The following is a 24,849-nucleotide window of genomic DNA, read 5'->3' on the forward strand; positions in this document are numbered from 1 at the left end:
TTTGGAGAACTTCGTCGACAAAGAGGTATGTGAAGATTGAACCGTCCTATTTACTCATGACATTACCATTATATCTTAATGAGACTATGTCGTATGATTTTAGTATATCTCATATGCAGAGAATAAATTTCGGGTCAACCTTGTCTTGTTAAATTTATCGAAATACGATTCAAGCAATGAGTGTTCGTAGATCCTTAGCAATCTTAGTTGAGAATAATTTATTTTTTCAAAAAATGTTTTTGTTTCAAGTTGATCATTTAGAAATTTCCCAAGCAATGGTATTCATATCACGATTTTTGAAAAAACTAGGGTACCCAAATACACCACAATCTTTAATTTATCCACCTAGAAGTCCTCTTACCGAAAGTGATTGCCTATGGACAAAGTCGAGAAAATAGGACAAATCGGTATTCACACTTTGTGTGATCGTCTATGGATACGAGATCGAGATAATACAACAATCAAATTGTGAGTAGTTGATAATAGGTTCGGACTTAACCAAACTTTATAGGATCGCTATCAAGTAATACAGAGTTAATGTTTGTGTATTTTACTTTTAATTATAATAAACAATTATAATTGCGGAAATAGAAAAGTAAAAGACACAACAAGATTTTGTTAACTAGGAGACCGCAAATGCAGAAAAACCCTGGGATCAAGTACATAATTGAATATTCTCAGAATTAAGCCGCTATACAAAATCTAAACCAACTTCGTATAGTTGAGACCAAGCAAATAAACCTAGTTCACTTATTTTCTTCAGTATCCCTGCGCTTCCGACATTCAATAAGTGCACGCACTAGAACAATTCCTTTGTATGGTATTCCAAACAGTAAAGGAACAACAAATCTGTTTGGTAACAACTCTATTGATTCTGTCCAGATAAAAATATCTCAAGTCATATGCAAAGGCTCTTCTGTTTAAACTAACAAACTCCTTGTCATTGTTAGATCAATCTGTCCAACAATTACCGAAGTAACAGAGTTTAGATTTGTAATCAATCAATATAGAATCTAACAAGAAACTATAAAGAAATACCGATCTCACACAACTAATCAATCGAATAAATCCGATTCTAGTTGGATCCCAGCCGATAAAGGGTTTTGCAACACAAAGATATGAGAAACCAATAAGAAATCTTCTTCGTCTTCCAATCTTCTTTAATCTTCAATTAAACCTGCACAACACCACTTGAATCTCTTGTGATCAATCACGCACAGAACGGAGTCTGTTAACAATGGATTATCACAAGAAGTCTTTAGATCTACAAACAATTCTAAGGATCCCGTCGACACTTCGATCTAGATTGAGTGAATCTTATATCAGAAGAGAAGATTTTCAAGAATAAACAAACTAGGTGCAATCAAAGTTCAACAACTGTTAGTCAATCAAATCAATCGAAAACTAATAAACTATAATTATCTAGTTTCCCACCAACGGTATTCGTAGAGCTTCTTGATCCCACAGAAGTCTTTAAACGAGCAGTCGTAAGAGATTTCGCCCAATTAGGGTACTTTCATCTCCGGATAGACGGCTCCACCAGAAACAACAAAAAGATGAAGTTTGCCTGGCTTTTAGGATAGTTTGCTAGAAATGAAAACTTAGGTATTTATAGACCAAGGATGTTTGGACACCAAGGAATTTCCAAAACCGAATTATTCTCAAGATATGTAATAAATGCCCAAATCGGTTTTCATAATTTCTGGAAATGCTCTGTCCAATATTTTCCGAAATCTCTCAATAAAGAATCTCCAATTAGTAAATGCACATTACTAATTTTTATTTTCTAGGGATATACATTTGATTGCTGGTAATTAAAGCATATAAAAGTAACAACCTTAATTAAAAGATTCTGAGTTTATTTCGGACCGAGATCTCCTTGAGTAATTAAAGAATATCTTTGAAAAATAAAAGATAAGAGTTACTGTTCGTGTTAAAAGTATGTTGACATCTTTTTTTTGTAAATCCTCTTTCATATTTACAATCTTGGAATCGATTATACCACACTTCAAAATAAGTTTAGAATTGGTTCATATATATTCCAAACAACTATGTGATTGATCAATTATCAAATCACAATCATGGGTTCAATGGTTTCTACCAATCATTGGGATCGGTTATACCTTAATACGAATTACTTGTGATCGAACGCACAAGTTACCAGGACCGGCTATATCAGTTACCAGGATCAGTTACGTCAATTACCAGGACCGGTTACCATATATTCATGGTATTGCTTCTGATCTGTTACACCAATTACCAAGATTGGTTACACCAATTACTAGGACCGGTTACACCAATTACAAGGATCGATTATACAATTATTTTGTGATTGGTCACGCCAATTACTAGGATCGGTCGCACCAATTACAAATATCGATCATACCATCACAGGTGATTACTTAGGATCGGTTACACTAATTAATCAAAACTAGTCATACCAAATCATAAGTCATGCATTGTGATTAGTTATACCAAGTTACATAACAAGTTATGATTGGTTCTACTAACTCACACATATTGGTAATCCAAGATATGCAATGAATAACAATACCAATAAGCCTAGCGATTTCCCTTTCGATTCATAAAACAAGTTCATGAATGTAATTCCTTTAAACAAATGTAAACATTATTTCCTAGGATGAAATCTTCACCTTTATCCATACACATAATGACAATAGCATTCATACGATTATGTCGATGTCATATCTAGGAAGTTCAAAAGATAAGTGTTATACTTCGTAATCTAATTCCTTAACACTATGATCATATGATCATGACTCACTACTGGAGTAAAATATCATTCACAGCTTCGCAGTTATGTTTCAATATAGCACGACTTGAAAGATACGTTAGGAATGAAACAGTTCAAGTCAATATTACTAACCTCAAGAGGAAGGATGATGTCGTCGTTGTAGCTCGTTACTTCCTCACATTCTTCAGGTCTTCGAGTAATATTTGTATGTCTCATATTCCTAGACTTTGTAGTCTAACCTATACGAAGTTGTCTCTAGTACATAATCAAGCGACTCTTAGATGAGTTTTGATTAACTAAAATATGACAACCAAACTTGACATACCAACGCTTGGTGGGTTCAACCGAGCTATGCTCTAACAATCTCCCCATTTGTCAATTTTCGTGACAAAACTCTTAATACATATGGATAAACAAAGTACAAGATATCATTATACATAAGCTTGATTCCAAGTTTCAACAACACAAAAATCTGCATATATTCAATTAAAAATGTCGTTGTTGATATTTGAATAACAAAGCTTATACTCCCCCTAAAGGTAAGATAGGTAAATTTTCAATCCGAACATCTTTGTTATTTTACTTTTTGTAGTCCAAATAACTACAACAACAATATGATATGTTGCTCCCCTTTGGTCAACGCTTTACTCTTTCGTTAGATATAACGTTTAAGCACAATTATCCTTTCCTTAGTGATTGCAAATCACTTGTTTACTCCATATATTTCTCTCAATTTTTTTCACAAAATGACAAAGGTTCGAGCAAATAACGATCAAACCGAAAAGATCTTACAAATCTAAAAGACTTGTACAACCTATAAGAGTTAAGCACGAAGGTTTCACATACCACTTTAGATAACCAATATAAAAACCGAAACTACAAGTAATTTAGTTTTAATATGTTATCAAGGAAATGATTGCCCGAAGCAATTTTCCCTAATAGTTTAACAAATTGACTAAAAAACTTAGTTCCCTTGTTAAACCGATTGTAAACATACAATCGCTTAGTTCGATAAGACCAAAATAAAGATCAGAATTAACTTTATTTTTCTCACCAGGTTCTAATTATTCAGACAATAACTTAGACCTTTCTCTTTAGACAAGACAAGTACTAGTTTAGTTAACTAGTATTTCTTGTGAAGGCATTCGATTAGACTTGAATAATCGAATCCTTCTATTTGATAAGTCATACTAAGATCAGAATTAACTTAATTTCTCTTATCCGGAATCGAATTGGACTAAACCGAAAAAGCGGGGGTCTAACAACACCACCCAATATTTTACTTAGCAATTTGTATGGACAAACTCCAATATACTTTTTATGAGAATCAACTAGACAGTTAGACTCAATCAATAAAAAGATATATCAAAGAGTTTATATCTGAATCTCTCGATTTGATCTTTACTCAAGCAAATGAAAATCTGCGAGTCTTTATCAAAGAGAGATAACTTGGACGGTACCAAAGACCAATGTCCAAGGATCAATCAATATCAATCAATAACCAAAGGTCGGATTTCCAATTGATGATCTTTAACGCACAACCTGTATTATTTCAATTATATAAGAAATATAATGCGGAAAAGAAATAACACAGACACCAGAAGTTTTGTTAACGAGGAAACTGCAAATGCAGAAAAATCCCGGGACCTAGTCCATATTGAATACACACTGTATTAAGCCGCTACAGACACTAGCCTACTCCAAGCTAACTTCGTATTGGACTATAGTTGAACCCCAATAAGTCTCCCACGAATTCAAGGTACAATTGTACTCCTACGCCTCTGATCCCAGCAGGATACTGCGCACTTGATTCCCTTAGATGATCTCACCCACAACCAAGAGTTGCTACAACCCAAAATCGAAGACTTGATAATAAACAAATCTGTCTCACACAGAAAGTCTATCAAAGGATAGATTTGTCTCCAAAGAAATATCCTAAGTTTTTGTTCCGTCTTAAGATATGAAATCAAGGTGAACATGAACCAATTGATAATTCAGTCTTATATTCCCGAAGAACAACCTAGATTAATCAATCACCTCTCAACAATCTTACTTGAATACATAAAAGGACGTCGATGAATCAAAAACAGTGAGACGAAGATGTTTGTGACTTCTTTATCTTGCATATCGTAGAACTCTCACGATCTCAAGCCAATCAAAGATTGTACTCGTACGATAGAAGATGCAAGATCAGATCACACAACTACGATAAAAGTAGTATCAGTCTGGCTTCACAATCCCAATGAATTCTTTAATTAACCTGGTTTTAGAGAAGAAAACTAAAGGTTAGAGGAGAATCGACTCTAGCGAGCGCATTAGTATCACACAGACGTGTGGGGATTAGTTTTGCATGCTAGATGTCTCATATATATGGTTTTCAAATCAGGGTTTTACCTTAGTTACAAAGCAATCAATATTCACCGTTAGATGAAAACCTGATTTAGATTCAAGCTAATATTTCTCAACCGTCAGATCGAAAACTTAGCTTGTCACACACACTTGAGATATACGTTTACTGGGTTTGTGAAAACTGTGCCTAAACGTGTACGTGTATGTTGGTTCAACATAGTAACCCAAAAGGTCAACCATATTAACCTTGTTCTTCTTCACCATAACTAGTTCAATTGACTCAAATGAACTAGTTAGAGAGTTGTTCAATTGCTATGAGATATTATGTAACTACACAAGACACAATTGAAACAAAGATGATTCGATTCGATTGAATCGGCTCATGAACTTTATAGCCACGTTTGCATACTACATTCCTTAATAATTTAAGTTTCATGTTCAGAGCACATCTTTAGATCATAACCCACTCAAGTACGCAAACAAGTTCGTGGACTTAAGACAACCGGCAGAGTTTTCCAAACTCAGCAGAAAATCTCGGCAAGGAGATTTCCGCCAGTTCGCGGACTAAACACGCAAATGAGTTTTTGGAAAATCCCAGCAGAAATTCTCGACAAGAGAACTTCCGCCAGTTCGCGGACTTGGCAAAGCCAATTCCTCCGGTTTCTCTCAATCAACAAAGTTCGCAAACTTCAGATTAAGGAATATGACTTATGCACATATGTGTTTCCACACAATGCTTATATCTATCATTGGTTATATATACTTAAACTCTCATTCCAACCATTGAAACATTCTTAGAGGACATTATTTCTCGTCAAAGCGATTTTCAAAGTGATTGAAACAATATGACTTTCGTCATTAGGTGAAGATAAACCCGATCAAAGCGAAACTCTTTACCAACACATGATTTCGAGATATAGATAGGCGAGATATACTCGGCTCGAAATATCAAATGTGTATGATCCAGTCTCTATAGCATACGACTTTTGTCTCATAAGAAGCAGGAGATAGAAGAGAGACTTTTGAGTGATAGATAAGTTCAAGTCTCCACATACCTTTTTGTCGATGAAGTTCCACGGTTCCTTCAGTAGTTCTTTGTCGTTGTATGATGAATCGCCATGAAGTCCTTGAGATCAACTACACTTTTCTATCCTAGTCCGAGACTTAGATATGTAGACTATAAATCAAGACTCATTGTTTTGATCACTAACATTGACAAACATGCTTGAGATAGCAACGCATGCGAGGTCGACCGAGCTATGCTCTAACATAAACAAATGATCCCGTATTTTGTTACACCATAACAATACATAAAAACCAAAATAAGTTGACTTGCACAATAATTTTCTTAACCGGAAGCAATTGAAACAAACATAGACATTATAGCACCGTAATTGCACCGAAATTTCGTTAAGCAAAAACACTTGATATCAAACAATAAGCCAAATAAATTGACACAGTGTTTCTTAACCGGAAACAATTGAATCACACACACATAATGGAATATATATTAATTGTACCGAAATTTTGTTAAGCAAAAGCAAAATACATGCAATATAAGCAGGCTTTTCTTAAACATGAAAACGATTAACTAACAAACTCGTTATCTCAGATTCCGCATCCTCTTCTCCCAAGAAAAATATATCATTAAGTGCAAGTTCAAGTTAGAACTCTCCCTCAGTATGTTGTCATCCTCTTGCAAGAACAAAATAACAACATCAAAGAGCAACCTTTGCCATATAAAGGTTGAATCAGTTTTAACTAATGCGTGCCAATAGCAAAAGTTGAAAACCCGAAACACATATGTTTATGCTAAACACAACTTATGTAAACACAAATTGATTCAACACATTGTGACTTTTTACATGAGTTTCAATCGGAACGCCTTATGATCCTTTGATAAAGCCTACCAACATGGGCTAGAACTTAATCCCGCTAAATCAAAAATTCACACAAACCATAAGGGTTCACATCATATGAGATCGAATATTAAGGTTATGAATACCGAAATCAGACATCCCATAAACCGGAAACACGTAGCAATAATATAGATATTCAAGCACAGGCTATGTAATCAAAAACTATCACAAGAAAAATTATAAAATAATTGATAGTTTTATTCAAAAATAGACCTTATACAATAATCGAAATAAATCAAAATCTGATGTCTATTTTTCTTGGATTAAGCATTACAACATACAGCTTAATCCCTAAAAGTGCTCTGATTATTTACTGAAGTTTCTTCAGCGTTCAAGTTCTTGAGTCTTCTCTTTTCTTTTAGATGATTGAGTCTCCTCTTCAAGAGATTCACCTCCACAATCAACTTCGAAAAATTTGACTCGAGCCACTTCTCATTCTTTACAGAAGCTTCCAATTGTTCTTGGGCAATTTCGAAATCTCTTATTAAAAAGAATATAATCTTAAGTGATATTTGATTCCTCTTATGTTCCATTGAGAAGTAGCACTTAATCTCAGTGGGAAGACATGTTTCTAGCTTCTGTACTTGTGAATCAATATCAATAGTGTTTTCACTCATCTTGGACCGCAGACTAGAAGTAGAAAAAGAATTGGTTCAAAAGATGTTTTTTATATTTCAAATAAAACTTGGTTTCCAAGTTTTCAGAATACCTAATAGGGTATTTTATTTGAATAAAATTCGTGAAAATATACACTTTTGGAAATAAAATCAGTAAGGTTTTTCCGAAACATTATTGTCAAGAGAGTCCAAATATTCCTTGAACAATATTATCATGAACTTTCTGAAGGTCGAAAGTATTTTTCTATAAATAGAAAAAGGTATTCCATAGATAGAAAATTACTTTTAGATTTTCATGATTGAGTATAGTATTATACGTTTCTCATATTCCAGTGTTCTTTTAAGAACTTCCCATTTATTTAAATCGAGCACAAATTTGGGAAATTCCGATCAACAAACTTAGTTGTTGATGTGAGAACTTGATGGGTCATCTTTGTTTCTGGAATATGATCCATCATGATATTTTCGGACATCTTCCTTTTTGAAACTATTCCAAGAGTAGGCTTCTTTCATTAAGTCACAACTTGAGTGATCTGATTCAACAGAACGATCAGCTCGATGAACAGGATCATAAGTGTGTCTCATGTCCCAAGCCTAGGAGGAGGGCTCCCATATCATTTCGATGATGGTATTTAGTGTAATCTTTAGTTGGTAGCCTTTAACCAATCAGGAGTGTCTGTATCCTTTGTAATGAGTGGTTTAGACGTAAGCATTTAGTGGGATTATAGCCGTTAGATCTAGGGTAGTATTTTGGGGTAAAGCCTTATAAACTCAGAGTCTGTAAGAGAGTTCATTATCTAAGAATTAATGAAAAGAACCAGATCGTTCAATCGATCAAACCGTGTTCGCTGATCCGGGAGGCTTGATCCGTGAGGATCTTGACGTTACTACTATCTGTAATCTATTCTTTTTGTGAATCTCATCCAGGTTCATAACAATTGGTATCATCCAGACAATTCTGTTCGTACTCTGCAATGAAGCTGCCGGAAGCTACACCACTGCAGCTGAAAGCTTTGAAGAACGAAGATAAAGCAAGAAGCGAATATGATAAGTTTTGTGGGTTATATCGGGTTCATTATGAAGAGAATCACTCTCAAACTCGAGAGTACTATCTTCAGAAGTTTGCAAAGCTCATAGACAGAGCAAGGAAGAAGTGTATATTGATACTTTTCATTAAAAGTACTACATCAATTCCTCCTGCCGTCGATGAAGAAGAACATGATTCTCTAGAGGAATTGATTCCTTCATTTTTCTTCGACGAAGAAGAGAATAAAGAGGTTACAAAAGTTACGGTTAAATCAATTTCTTTTGTTATTGACAAGGAAAACGTTGATTCCACTGAGTCTGAGAGTTTTCAATTCGAAGAAATTGTTGAAGCTGCCGTGAATGATATTGAAGAGAAAAATCAGATCGAATTTGGTGAGTGTTTTAACATTATTCTTAATTCTTCTCGTAACATACTTGATCGTGGAAAAGTGAAATTACCAGTTGATTCTAAGTTGGGCATTTCTTTTCTCGGGGGTTCAACATTTCTGGGTAGAAATTTTAAAGAAATTTTTCAGGAGCTGGTTAATAATAATGGGTACTTATCTGATTGGTTGTTTACTTCTTCAAATGTTGGAATCCTAGCTAATAGTGATTTTGCTAATCCTGCTAGAAGTATGAATGTAGCTGTTTATTTCCATCTTTATTTTGCTTCTACTTGTTCTGTATTCGATCCAGGAAAGAAGATTGATAAGTCACGTTTCATGGATGATTACAAGGAGAGAATTATTTATGAGATTACTTTACATCCTGGGTATGCCTCAGATTCAATATTCCCTAATTCAGCTGTATTGGAATCTATTTGAACTGATAATAATGGTGATTGTAGTAAATTATTTGTTAAAATGATTGAGAGAAATAAATTTTTATTACTCTTGCTGGCTAGAGTAGTTGGTAAGATGTTTGTTAAAACACCACACAGGCATAATAAAACTAGTTGTGCTTCTACAATTCTGTGTGTGGGAATGACTTCATTTAAGAAGACTCATCGAGTATTTGGTATGTGGGGAGAAGGTTCAAATTGTTTGCGAAAGCAGTATGAATTGATGGTCACTACCAATCTTCATTCTAAATCAGTTGGAATTCTGTTTATTCAGTTGAGAAGTTTCAAAGCTGTGAATGCGTTTATCTTAATTGCTGCTTTGTTGGTAACTCAGCAAGGGGTTTTCGAACTGCAGTTTGTAAGTCTCTTGCACCATGTGTTGTTGTCTTATATGGTTTATGATGTACACCTGGTGGTTCAAATTATATATGGGTGGAGGCTAGTAGATCACTTGAGGTGGAAATTTAAAGTTCCATGGAGTTTCACTAGTTCTCTCATCTCGCAACTGCAAGGTGATTTAATTCAAAACTTGAAGATTCTCTGGGCAGTTCTACATCCCTACTGGAGTGGTTTGTGCACGTCATACCTTGCTCAGTCTCCTAATTCTGGTTGCAACCAACTGATGGGTATGCGCGATTTTTGTTTCCCTTTGTATCTACTTCCTTGTTACAACTATATGTGCAGTCTAGTATACCATGCAACGGAAGATTATAGTTGGACCATAATTTTTACAAGATATTCGAGGACTCGGGTCTTGCTCATAGTAATTCAGAATTCAATTGTGGTCATGTTGGTAGTTTACTTACGGTGGAAATTTAACTAACCTACTTCTGAGAATTATGAAAGCTTTGACATTCGAGAAGACGAAAGAAGGTGCACTTCGATTTTGCTAAGTTTGTTCTTCAATCCTTGTTGTCTTGCACTCAACGTGACTCTAATTCGTGTGTTTGGCTGTGGAGTTTGACTGGTGCCGTGTGTTTCTCTGCTTATTTTTATTATTCTTGCTCCGTATTTGACCGTTGGAAGTGGTGTGCTCAATCGATTTTAAGGAATAGTCAGGGGAACTTTGTTTATGAGCTGGATTTCAGACTAGGGTACATTTCAGAATTTCAGTATGATGATAATAGTGTTGGTGGTAGGTTGTTTCCAGAACTGTCATTCATATATTTTGGAACTGAGAGTATCTTCACATTGCAATGGACGGAAGTGATGAATTCTAGCAAGGCAATTAAATTTTTTGGTCGAGTGCCTACTGGTCATTATGTGGGGCTCCCTGACTTTTCCCTTATGGTGAGTCTCACATTTCTTCTTAGAGAGTTTAAGATTCTCGGTACCTGTGTATTTCTGCACTGTCCATTACTTTCTCATGGAGTCTATGGAAGCATTACAAGCCAAAGAAAGACCCAAAAGGTCTCCTTGAAGTCGGGATTCACAAAAAATGGTGATGCTCAGCTCGATGGTGTACTTATCTGTCTACCTGGTCAGGTTATGAATTTTAATGGCAAAACAACAAGATCAATTCTCACTGCAGTTAATGCTTTAACTGAACTCTTTGAACTTCCATATATGATGAAGATTTATATCTTAGTTCTTGAGCAGCTACAAGATTACTTCTGGGTTACAGTGAAGTATGTAGTTCCATGTGATTTTTTGGAAGCTACAGCACTAGGCGAGAAGCTACATCATCTCTCTGTATACAAGCTCAGGATTATCAATGCGAGGGATGTTTCTGGTTGTGGCCACCAAGTTGTACACAAGGTCAAGATTACGGGAATGAGCACAAAGAGGTATCCACTGTTTGCCTTCAAGGGAGGGGCCACACTCATGTACGCTCATTACAGTACACATGCAAATAGTCAGTTCAAGACTGGACTGGGAGTTGGAGTTGGAGTTCTTACAGGCCTTAAAAGTGGCTTATTTCATCTTGAGACTAAATGTTTGCCAAGGGCGATTCAAATTGTAAAGGTGTTGCTATGGATGGATTACTGGAAGTGGGAATTCAGCTTGTTTGATCTGCGCGTATGGAGTGCAAGAAGTTTAGCTGATTATAAGAAGTTTTGTTATGCAACATTGGTCATCATTAAATTGACGGTTCATCTTGGCCTACGTAGAGCGGACTACATACAACTTAGAGTTCATGGTGCTGCGACACACGAAATGTTGGCAAGGCAACAAACAGAAGTGTCATCATGCCCCTGTTATACGAGTGGAGCGGCTCATATTATACATGACATGAATGCAGCATCCATCTTCCCCTTGTCAACTTAACAAGCCTTTTTTTCTTAACCTTCATCCTTGAGGACAAGGATGTTCTGAAGGGATGGTATGTCATGTCCCAAGCCTAGGAGGAGGGCGCCCATATCATTTTGATGATGGTATTTAGTGTAATTTTAAGTTGGTAGCCTTTAACCAATCAGGGGTGTCTGTATCCTTTGTAATGAGTGGTTTAGATGTAAGCATTTAGTGGCATTATAGCCGTTAGATCTAGGGTAGTATTTTGGGGTAAAGCCTTATAAACTCAGAGTCTGTAAGAGAGTTCATTATCTAAGAATTAATGAAAAGAACCAGATCGTTCAATCGATCAAACCGTGTTCGATGATCCGTGAGGCTTGATCCGTGAGGATCTTGACGTTACTACTATCTCTAATCTATTCTCTTTGTGAATCTCATCCAGGTTCATAACAGTGTGACAAGAATTTTTTTGAGTCACGAATTGAGCAGAACTCTTATATCGACCCAACAAATTCTTGGAATATGACAACATATTTTGATGAGATTGTTTCCTTGATTCTGATTTGGACAGTTGATCAACAACAAAACAACATGGTTTGAAATCATTTGTTTGAGTGCGTTTATGCCGATCTTTGCCACCGTCAGTAAGATAACCCTTGTCACAATAAATGACTGTTTTTCTTGACCGGATATTAGTCATAGGATTATCCCTTGAAACACATCTCTTTTGATTCTTGCAAGTGGTTAGACTATTAGAATCAAGATGTTGTTTATTAGTTAAGAGATTCTGGGAATTAGATTCACATATCCTTGTCTTAACTAATAGATCCCTTTTGACTTGATCATTGTCAAATTCTTCAGATTCAGTTTCAAGAGAAAATGGAACTGTATTTTCATCTTGATATAAACTAGATGTGATTACCATTATGTGAGGAGGTTCATGAACTCTAAGAATTTCTTGGGACACAACTTCTTCATGAAACCTGATTTGTGTCAAAGATTCTCTGATAATTCTCTCGACAGATGGATAATATATATTATCTATTAGATTATATTTTTCAGCAAGCTTTATGAAAAATTTAACCTCATCACTGTCATCTGAATCTGACTTGTTAGTCACAAGTATTTGGTTTCTTATTAACGCATCATGATTAATTTTTCCCGGGTTGTGTTCAACCAGTGAACTAACATTATTGAGTTGTTTATCAGGTTTTGAAAACAAACTGCCTTTCTGAAGTATATCATCTTCTTGCTATACGTTAACCGAATCAGCCATTAGATTCAAGTCTTATAGGTTGGATCGCACCAAACACAGATTGTTAGATCTTTTCGTGTCTGCCTGCTCTGATACCAATTGAAAAGACGAGGGTACCCAAATACACCACAATCTTTAATTTATCCGCCTATAAGTCCTCTTACCGAAAGTGATTGTCTATGGACAAAGTCGAGACAATACGACAAATCAGTATTAACACTTTGTATGATCGTCTATGGATATGAGATCGAGACAATACAACAATCAAAGTGTGATTACTTGATAATAGGTTCATATTTAACCAAACTCTATAGGATCACTATCAAGTAATACAGAGTTAACGTTTGTGTATTTTACTTTTAATTATAATAAAAAAATATAATTGCGGAAATAAAAAAGTAAAAGACAGCAAGATTTTGTTAATGAGGAAACTGCAAATGCAGAAAAACCCCGGGACCAAGTCCAGAATTGAATACTCTTAGAAGTAAGCCGCTATACAAAATCTAAACCAACTTCGTATAGTTGAGACCAAGCAACTAAACCTAGTTAACTTAGTGTCTTCAGTATCCCTGTGCTTCCAACATCCAATAAGTGCGCGCACTGGAACAATTCCTTTGGATCGTATTCCAAGCAGTAAAGGAATAACAAATCTGTTTGGTAACAACTCTATTGATTCTTTCCAGATAAAGATATCTCAAGTCATACGCAAAGGCTCTTCCATTTAAAATAATAAACTCCTTTGCTTGGTTACATCAATCTATCCAACAACTACCGAAGTAGCAGAGTTTAGATTTCCAATCAATCAATATAAAACCTAACAAGAAACTATAAAGTGATTCCGATCTCACGCAACCAATCAATCCAATAAATCCGATTCTACTTGGATCCCAACCGATCAAGGTTTGTGCTACATAAAGATATGAGAAACCAATAAGAAATCTTCTTCGTCTTCAAATCTTCTTTAATCTTCAATTAAACCTGCACAACACCACTTGAATCTCTTGTGATCAGTCACGCACATAATGGAGTCTGTTAACAATGGATTATCACAAGATGTCTTTAGATCTACAAACAGTTCTAAAGATCCCGACGACACTTCGATCTAGTTTGAGTGAATCTTATATCATAAGAGAAGATTCTCAAGAATAAACAAACTAGGTGCATTCAAAGTTCAACAACCGTTAGTCAATCAAGTCAATCGAAAACTAATAAACTGTAATTATCTAGCTTCCCACCAACGGTACTCGTAGAGCTTCTTGATCCCTCAGAAGTCTTTAAATGAGCGGTCGTAAGAGATTTCGCCTAATTAAGGTACTTTCCTCTCCGGATAGACGGCTCCACCAAAAACAACAAAAATATGAAGTTTGTCTGGCTCTTAAGATAGTTTGCTATAAATCCAAACTTAGGTATTAATAGACCAAGAATGTTTGGACACCAAGGAATTTCCAAAACTGAATTATTCTCAAGATACGCAATAAATGCGCAAATTGGTTTTCATAATTCTTGGAAATGCTCTGTCCAATATTTTCTGAAATCTCTCAATGGAAAATATCCAATTAGTAAATGCACATTACTAATTTTTATTTTCTAGAGATATGATCGCTGTCGTATGCGTCAAAAATAATTTCACTTTCTCACTCAACTAAATTTAAATGAAGTATGTGGTAAGAAAGAGTTCGTTCCCACAGAGAGGCTTTTGTTGTTATAAAATTTCAGTTTCTTAGTAACCAAGGGGGGAATTTTTGTTTTAGCAAAGCAATAAAAATAATTAAAAGTAATAAAATATGAAACTAATCAATAAGAGATATTGGCCACAGGATAGTATCATTCACAAAAATGTATTTTCATCAATGACTAGAATTGTATTTTAATCTCTCATTTACTAAAAGTCCTAGGATACCTTGTTCGCAAGTATATCCCGCTAATTCCCTGATTTCATCACAACCACATTAAAAGATGCATATGTGAATTCTTCCTAGAAAGCAACCTAAAGTGTAAAAGCACAATTAAGTTTAACTCCCTAAAAACATTAAATTATATGGAATAAGACTAATCAAGGCAATCAAATGTGTAAAATCACTAATTCGATTTAACCAAGGTTATGATTCATATATGACTAGTAGGATATATCACTACAAGCACTACCCACAATTATGCTACTCAGAATCAGGTATAAACAACTTTTTCGTATTGAAAACCCTAATATAGCTTTAGAAATGAATGCAAATCGGATTGATTCCGGACTCAACCAAACAAACAATCAAAACATAAGACAATATAAACCATGAATCATAAATAATAAATTATTGAGAGAAAACTAATGCATTGAATCAAATATCATGTTGAGAAATCAACTTTATCCCATAACCAATAATATTTGTTTAGTTACTCATAACTTTTGAGTTCATCATAATCAATAATAAAAATGAAGAAGATAAAACATAAAAATGAAAGCAAACCCTAGTAGAATCGCCGCTCTCCTCCAAAGCTCCAAGTAGAAAAATACGTGATAAAACAAAGAAGTAGAAGACTTTTTCCTATTGTAGCTTTTCTCCAACTTCTAAAATTAGGTCCAATCTCCAAAATCCAATACAAAGATGTCTACCAAGCCCATATGTGAAAATACCCATGTAGAAAATATTCTCCGAAAGTCACCGCCGGAAAACTGGTAAAATGACCGGAAATTGGCCGGAGAAGTCACCGGGAAGTAGCTCAGGTGACCGGCAAAGTCCACCCGGTCACCGGTCAGACAGGTCAACTCAGTCAAAGTCACCGAGTCAAGGTAATGAGTCAGTCTGAACTGAGTCAGAAACGAGTCAGCTGTTAACTTGTCTGAATGGGCTGAGTTGCCAGGCCATAGCCTCTGCCATTTTTGCAAAGGCCAAGCCAACGTTGCATCTTCATTGCGCATGAGCATGACTAACTTCTTCTGCTCCACTTGTCTTCATTTCCCTCATTTCTATTTACAATCCAACATCATCACTCACTGCTCCATTCTGCAACAACACAATCCATAATCACCACTGCAATTCATTATGACCTGCAATCCCAGACCAGCAGCATCTCAGCTTTAACTGCATTGCTTCAACTCTATCAAGCTGGTTCCCTTCACAACTGCTTCTTGAACTGCAACTCCACACAACCCGTTACCACCAGTGCCTTCATAACCCATTTCTGCAGCTTTACTAACTAGTCCATTCTCTTCTCCCAGCTAACTGCAACTCCCCTGCCATATTTCAGCACCAACACCTGCAACTGCAATACCATCATCTCAATTCTGTGTTTTTCATTTACCGGTCCATTGCAGCATCACCATCCTACCAATTCCCTGCACTACAAATGCTATCATTCCCTGTTGTAGTTTCAATCAAGTATCAAACCTCCAGCACTTTGGCTCTCTAGTCATCTCCTCTATGAGCTCAATAGCATCAACAGTAGCTCCAACTTTACAATCTCGGCACAAAGCCAATCCATTGCCCGTTCATCTCACTGCACATCAACACAGTCACTGTCCATGGCAGCAACAACTAAAACTGCAACACACACTACTCTACCTGCACCTTCTTGCAACCTGCTATCACCTGCAACTCAAGCACACTCTCAACTCACAGCCACTGCACTTGTACCTCATGTACCATGCATTCATTATAATATCTTGGCTTGACTGTAGCTTGATTCAGTCTCTAACATACATCTATCTCAGCTTCAATCCTTCTCACCACCAGCATCTACCATTTCTTCTTATCTGTGGCAACACCAACACACCACCTGAATCGTTTCCTTCTTTGTCCATTCAAAGCAACAACACTTCACCATCAGGCTTCAACTGCAGCTTCATAACCAACTTCAATTCATATCCGAACTGCAATTGCTTCATCTCCAGTTCAATTGTCTCAGCTCAATCTCCATCCTGAATCGACAGAATTGCCGCAACCTAACCACCAACTCTGCATTTCAGTTCAGTCTCTGCAGCTCCTTTTCTCTGCCACCAACAAACTCCAAGGGTAGCAACCCATGTAACTTACTGATTCAAAACAACAAAGATGTCAGCTGAATCTCAACTCATTCTCTGTCTCATTTTTATCTTCTTGTAACCTGCAACTCAACATCATGGCTTGCAATTGCAGCTGCTCAGCTTCCTTGCATATCTTCTTAGCTCAATGAGCTCTGAAGCTTCCTTGTTCAGATAACAAACTCAAAAACCCCATCTCACTGTCTTCTAGGCCAACTGAATTCAAGAACTTCATCATAATCCCATTATTCTTCACACGAAACAACATCAACACAAATCCATCTTCACATTCAACAAACCCATACTTCAATTTGTGGAAAATCACCATCTGATTCATCTTCTCGCTTCAAATCACAGCAACAACTTCAACAAATTTTATATCTTCTCTTTGGATTGTTTCGAGCATCAATTCTTCTCTTACTCTGCTGGAACTTCAAATCTGAGTTAAACCCGCTTCTCCTGATTCGTTCTAACTCATCAATTTCTTCTTCAACTGAGTTCTCGATTGAGAATTCAAACTCAGCAAGACCCTAACTCCATTAACCAACAGCAATAGTAGTAGATGTTTCTTCATCTCGTGTTCTTGACTGCAACAAATGCGAACCCCCATCGATCTCAACTCCAAACTAAACTTCATCACCACCTTCTTCTTCATCGATTACTTCCACCAGCAGCAGCCGCCAACATCACTTCTTCTCAATTTCAGGTACAATAATTGAGAGATGGACAAATCCTCTCAATTTTAGGTCTTGGTAGGAATGAGGATTTCTATGAACACCCAGCAGATCAAATGATAGAGGCACCCAGATTTTATTTGAGCTGTCAGTTTCACGGAACCGACTGACTATTCCCTTTCTTGCTCAACTGTCAGTTGTAGAGAACAAACAGTTCATTCTCCACCTCATTCTTGCACAACCTATCCAGTTCCAAGTGTCACTCGCCTGTGAATTGATATTTTTGTTCTTTTCGCTTTAAATGAGTAATTTCTCCTTCTTTTGCTCCAAATGACTCCAAAGTACCTGATAAGCTCAAAAGTAATCATAAGATACATAATTCACAAAATAACTCGCAAAGAAAGCATAAACAGTAGATAATAATTAAGGTGTTTACAACACCTATCAAGATATGCATTTAATTGCTGGTAATTAAAGCATATAAGACTAACAACCTTTATTAAAAGATTCTTAATTTATTTCGGATCGGGATATCCTTGAGTAATTAAGGAATATCTTTGAACAATAAAAGATAAGAGTTAATGTTCGTGTTCAAAGTATGTTGACATCTTTTTTTTGTAAATCCTCTTTCATATTTACAATCTTGGAATCGATTATACCACACTTCCAAATAAGTTTAGAATTGGTTCATCTGTATTCCAAGACAACTATGTGGTTGATCAATTATCAAATCACAATCATGGTTTCAATCGGTTCTACCAATCACCGGGATCGGTTATACCTTAATATGGATTACTTGTGATCGAACACACAAGTTACCAGGATCGGTTACGTCAGTTACCAGGATCGGTTACGTCAATTACCAGAACCGATTACCATATACTCATGGTATTGCTTGTGATCGGGTACACAAGTCACTATGATCGGTTATACCAATTACCAGGATCGGTTACACCAATTACTAGGACCGGTTATACCAATTACAAGGATCAATTACACAATACTTTTGTGATTGGTCACACCAATTACTAGGATCGGTTACACCAATTACAAATATCAATCATACCATCTCAGGTGATTACTTAGGATCGGTTACACTAATTAATCAAAACTAGTCATACCAAATCATAAGTCAGGCATTGTGATTAGTTATACCAAGACACATAACAAGTTATGATCGATCCTACTAACTCACACATATTGGTAATCCAAAGATATGCAATGAATAACAATACCAATAAGCCTAGCGATTTCCCTTTCGATTCATAAAGCAAGTTCATCAATGTACTTCCTTTAAAAAAATGTAAATATTATTTCCTAGGATGAAATCTTCACCTTTACCCATACACATAATCACAATAACATTCATACGATTATGTCGACGTCATATCTACTAAGTTCAAAATCTAAGCGTTATACTTCATAGTCTAATTCCTTAACACTATGATCATATGATCATGTCTCACTAGTAAAGTAAAATATCATTCACAACTTCGCAGTTATGTTTTCAATATATCACGACTTGAAAGATACGTTAGAAATGAAACAGTTCAAGTCAGTATTACTAACCTCAAGAGGAAGGATGATGTCGTCGTTGTAGCTCGTTACTTCTTCACATTCTTCAGGTCTTCGAGTAATACTTGTATGTGATTTCGCCATATTAGATAACTCTACTATATGTGTCTTAGAAATTGTTGTTGTCGGCGAGAGAGAGCAAAGGTGACTCGGCGACGGAATCGGTGCTAGACTCGGAAAAATTCTCTTCGTCGTTCTTTGATTTCTGGTCAACCAAGCATTAATTTCAGGTGATTTTGTTGAATTTTACATCATTCATCATGTTTTCTGGAATTAATTGGTTTTAACTCAGGTGTTTTACTTCGTAAAATGGGATCTAAAACAAACTCTGAGTCTGATAATATTTCTTCAGTAGAAGGAATGAAAATTCCTTCGATTGAATTACCTGATGAACCATTTGAGAAAAGCTTAGATCCATGGCGTTTTTCTTTAATTGGTAGATTAAATTTACATAAGATCAAATTGTTGATGCTGCAATAATTCTTAGAAAGCAATGGAAATTAACTGGGGAATGTAAGTTAATTCCATTAGGTAGAGGTTTCTTTACCATCAAATTGGATAATGCTACAGACCGTAACTACATCAAGTGTCAAGTATGGGAAGTTACAGATCAAATTTTGAAGGTTAGAAATTGGGTTTATAATTTTCGACCTACCAGTCAAAGAACTTCTAAGGCTTTTGTTTGGGTGAGATTTCCAGGTTTAGGTCTTGAATTCTGGAGTGAATCAATTCTGTTCAAAATTTGTAAAGAAATAGGAACTCCAATTAAAATTGATGAGGCAACAACTAAATGTGATGTTGGATATTATGCAAATGTCTTGGTTGAGGTAGATTTTGCTTCTTCAGTTCCAAACAAAGTATGGATTGGGACTAAATATGGGTTTTTTCCAAGAGGTTTCCATTCCAGATTGTCCAAAACACTGCAGTAACTGCAAAATGGTAGGTCACTTTATCACAGAATGTAGAGTAGAAAAAGCAAAAAGGAATGAAATTAATTCAGAAAACATAATTACTCCACAACAGCCTAAGAGTTCCTCAGAAATTCTTCAGCAGCCTAAATCAAGTTCAACAAACAATTTGAATGCTTTATCTTCAGCAAGTGTCACTAGGTCATTGCCCTTTGATATTTGTGATACATCAGCAGATGACAATGAAGACTCTGTCATCCATACAATTCATGTTACTCCAACAGTTCCAGTTCATCAAATTATTCACAATGCTACTACTGGGAGATTCAGTCCTCTTGAATGTGTTCAAGAAAATATTCTTGAAGATACTGTGGTTAATAAAGATAAGACAACTGATGTTGTAGAAACTCCTCAAATCAAATTTGTAGATGGAAAGACAGGGACAGTCTCTGATGAAATTTTTAAGGTTACTTCATGGTCAAAAGTGGTTGAAAAAAAGTGATTCCTATTTCTACTTCTTCCACTTCTCAACATTCTCCATGTGCAGCTAAAGGTGGTAATACAATTACAAATAAGAAACATAATCTCAGACAAAATCATGGTAAGGGAGGTACCAAAAATCCTCCACCACCAAGATGAAGATCATATATTGGAATATTCGGGGCCTAATAAGACCTAGGGCTCAGAATAAACTAAGGTCTTTGGTGAATCAATTTAACCCATCTCTAGTTTGGGTTGTAGAACCAAAAATTTCTTGTAGTGCTTCTTTTTGCAGTCAATTAAATCTCCCTGGAATGAAAAGTATGGTGATACATAATTCAACCTCATCTACAAAAGGTAATTTATGGTTATTCTGGAATGCTTCTTTATCTACTCCTCAAGTTATTTCAATGTCTAGCCAAATGGTAACTGTCAGTATTGGTGAAGTATTAGTTTCTGGTGTACATGCTCATGTTAAAAAAAGTCAAAGAAAGTTTCTATGGTCAAAGATGAAAATCATTAGCCAGCTACAAAAACCATGGGTTGTTTTAGGTGATTTTAATGCTATAATTTCACCTGAAGAGAAATTTGGTGGTAAATCTCCAAACAAAATTTCAATAATGGATTTTATCATTGCCTTAATGAATGTAACTTAATTCAAGCTCCTATTACAGGTCAGCAATACACTTGGTCCAATTGTCAACAAGGAACAAAAAGAATCCTATGTGTTCTAGATAGAGTTGTTTTTAATTCTTTATGGTGATTGGGGATATAAGGTTGGATTGAGGATAGTTTCAGATCATGCTCCATTATTATGTGGTTGTGCAAGCATACCCAGACCAAAGAATGTTCCCTGGAAATTTCAGAAAATGTGGATTGATCCTCCATCATTCTTAAGTGAAGTGAAGAAAGTATGGACTGAGAATATTATTGGCGATCCATCTTTTATTTTCATGCAGAAGCTAAAAAAGCTAAAAAAGTTCTTAAGTGAGTGGAATTGGAGTGTATTTGGTAATATTAATACAAAAATTAAGGAAGCAGAAGAGAAAGTTCAAAAAGCAATGGAGTTATCTTATCAAAATCCCTTAAATGAAGATCTTTTGGCCAACTTAGTAGCAGCACAAAATGAACATGCAGCAAGACAAGTTCAAGAAAATACTCTTATGAGACTTAGATCAAGAGCAAAATGGATTAAAGATGGTTCTACAAACACTGCATACTTCCATGCTAGAATTAAGATTAGACAAGAAAGAAATACAATTAGTGAACTAGAAAATGCAAATGGAAATATTATTAATGATCAATCTCAAATTGCAGATACTTTAGTCAAGCATTTTCAACAAAAATTTGAAGCTCAAGATGTTGATGTTTCTGAAAAATTGCTTGATGTTATTCCCTCAGTTATTACAGATGAATACCAAGAAATGTTGGACTCCATTCCCACCACTGAAGAAACCAAGAAAGTTGTTTTTGAAATGGACTCAGATAGTGCCCCTGGTCCAGATGGATTTCCTGGATCCTTTTATAAAAGTTGCTGGGATATAATTCAATTGAATTTAAAAGATGCCATACAATTTTGTTGGAGAAGAAGATTTATCCCCAAAGGCCTGAATTCAAATTTCTTAACCCTCATTCCTAAATGTGCAGGTGCTAAGAAAGCAAGTCAATATAGACCAATTGGATTGAGTAATATATTGTTCAAAATTTTCTCAAAGATAATTTCTGTCAGAATGAATGGACTCATAGAGAAGTTAATTTCATCACAACAGGCTGCTTATGTTAAAGGAAGAAGCATTCAAGAACAAATACTTCTAGCTTCAGAGATGGTAAATGAAATGAGGAAAAAGAGAAGAGGTGGTAATGTGGCTTTTAAACTGGACATATCACAGGCTTATGATTCTGTAAGTTGGACTTTTCTTCTTAAAGTTATGCACAAATATGGATTTTCATCATATTGGTGTGATTGGTTGTTAACCATGTTTAAATCTGCAAAATTATCAGTAATGGTCAATGGAGGACCATGTGGATTTTTCTCAATGCATAGGGTCTTAAGCAGGGTGATCCTTTATCCTCTATTTTATTTATTTTTATGGAAGATGTATTGAGTAGAAATATCACAAATTTGGTTAATACAGGGCAGATAACTCCATTGGTAGTTAGAAATGGAATATATCCAACACACTTATTTTTTGACGATGATGTTTTCTTATTTTGTAATGGAGCTAAGAAGACTTTGTTTTGTCTATTTAAGTTGATTGACAAATATCTCTGGACAGATGATTAACAAAGCCAAAAGAAAGTGTTTCATTGATGGTACTAATTCAACCAGAAAGCAACAAATTAGCAGCATAGTTGGCATGGATATATCTAATTTTCCTGATAAGTATCTTGGTATCATTCTAGCTCCAGGAAGAGTAACTACTGAAATGGTCTGGCCAACAGTTCTTATGCTTCAGAACAAACTTGCAGCTTGGAAAGGAAGATTATTATCTTTTCATGATAGACTGATTCTTGTAAAAACAGTTTTGTGCAGCTACCCTCTTTACAATATGGAAGTTTATAAATGGCCATCTTCAGTTATTAAGATATGTGAAAAACTAATAAGGAACTTTCTATGGTCAGGTGATGGAGAGGTTAGAAAGTACAAAACTTTATCTTGGAAGAAGATATGTGTGCCATATATTGAAGGTGGCTTGGGTATTAGAAGGCTAGAAGTTCTTAAAAAAATTTTGCTGATGAAAATGATGTGGAAATCGGTATACTCATCAGATGAATGGGATCTGTTTTTTATAGCTAAGTTCAAAGAAAAATATGGTATATGGTTTTCAAAATGGAAATTATCATCAGTAAGAGCAGGTTTGCAATGGGCTTGGATTACTTTACAATAAGACATCTCTTGGAAGATTGGAAATGGTGCTAGCATCTCAGTATGGTTTGATAACTGGTATGGATCATCCCCACTAATTAATGAAATTGGTTATACTGATTTTGTTCATAACAATATGCGGTTGAAAGTTCAGGACTTAATCATTAATGATCAATGGAATATACATCCTCAGTTGCAGCACTTGTTACATATTGATAACTTGCCTCATATTCACAATGGAAATGATTCCATAATATGGAACCTACATAGTAGTGGAGTGTTTAATAATGCAAAGGCAGTGGAGAAAATAAGACACAAGGAAGACAAGGTAGATTGTTCTTCTTATATATGGAGGAAATCTTTGCACCCAAATATTGCCAGCAACATTTGGAAGCTTCCACAAGGAGTTTATGTGAATGATGACATGAACAGAAAACAAGGATATGAAATGCCTTCTAGATGTTGTATCTGCAAATCAGAGCAGGATTTTATGGAGCATACACTGTGGCTTTGTGATTTCAGTGTTCAGGTTTGGAATTGGCTTGGAAATATGTTTCAATTTTCCAGGCCATACTCTTTTTCAGAAGGTTTTTCTGCAGCTAAACAACACAGTCCTATCATTGATGAAGTATGGATAATCTCTGCTTGTACTGTCATTAAGGAGTTGTGGTTTCAAAGAAACATAGTTTTCTTTGAAGGAGGTGATGTTAATATCCATGGTTTCAAGAACAGGGTTATGAAGATTGTTCAAGATCATGGTGTCAGAATAAAAGGGGTCAGGTGGAACAATGACTATGAAAACCAAATTCTTAGTCACTTTAAAATTGATTCTTAAGATTCCTTACTTTTTGTAATTTTTCTACCTTGTTTATTGTTTTATAGTAACATTTGTATTCTTTTAGTTTGTCAATAAATGAAAAAAAGGGTGATTCAGCAAAAAAAAAAAAAAAAAAAAGAGTAATACTTGTATGTCTCATATTCCTAGACTTTCTAGTATAACCTATACGAAGTTCTCTCTAGTACATAATCAAGCGACTCTTAGATGAGTTTTGACACTAAAATATGACAACCAAACTTGACATACCAACGCTTGGTGGGTTCAACCGTGCTATGCTCTAACAATTTTGAATGTTTCAAAGCATGAAAGAGAGTTTTTCAGAATTACTGCAATATGGGCACATGCTAGGTACGCATACCCAATATGCGTAACCTAGATATCTGAGTTCCGGAACGTAGGTAGGTACGCATACCCAGTACATGTACCCTAAGGTTCTAAATATTTTTAAAGGGGGCAGGTACGCATACCCAGTACCCAAGGGCCTAAATTCGTGAACTGCTGA

The 24,849-nt window shown here is 35.6% G+C and overlaps 1 protein-coding gene across 1 annotated transcript; it reads left to right on the top strand.

The window, feature by feature from the left end:
- The first annotated feature begins 21,065 nt into the window (after window positions 1–21,065).
- LOC113348402 lies at window positions 21,066–24,344 on the top strand. The gene is made up of 4 exons (XM_026592163.1): window positions 21,066–21,290; window positions 21,378–22,544; window positions 22,920–23,399; window positions 23,547–24,344. The coding sequence occupies exons 1-4, from the start codon at window positions 21,066–21,068 to the stop codon at window positions 24,342–24,344; spliced, it is 2,670 nt and encodes an 889-aa protein (XP_026447948.1).
- The last annotated feature ends 505 nt before the right edge of the window (window positions 24,345–24,849 follow it).

Source organism: Papaver somniferum, chromosome 1 (assembly GCF_003573695.1).
Source record: "Papaver somniferum cultivar HN1 chromosome 1, ASM357369v1, whole genome shotgun sequence".
Classification (NCBI taxonomy): Eukaryota; Viridiplantae; Streptophyta; class Magnoliopsida; order Ranunculales; family Papaveraceae; genus Papaver; species Papaver somniferum.

What these genes read in the sequence shown, in the direction of transcription:
- LOC113348402 (XM_026592163.1), top strand. Translation starts at nt 21,066, where the DNA reads ATGGTAACTGTCAGTATTGGTGAAGTATTAGTTTCTGGTGTACATGCT. An exon ending in TTATCATTGCCTTAATGAAT is followed by an intron (nt 21,291 to 21,377) that starts GTAACTTAATTC and finishes TATGTGTTCTAG; the next exon opens with ATAGAGTTGTTTTTAATTCT. An exon ending in TATCACAGGCTTATGATTCT is followed by an intron (nt 22,545 to 22,919) that starts GTAAGTTGGACT and finishes ATCTCTGGACAG; the next exon opens with ATGATTAACAAAGCCAAAAG.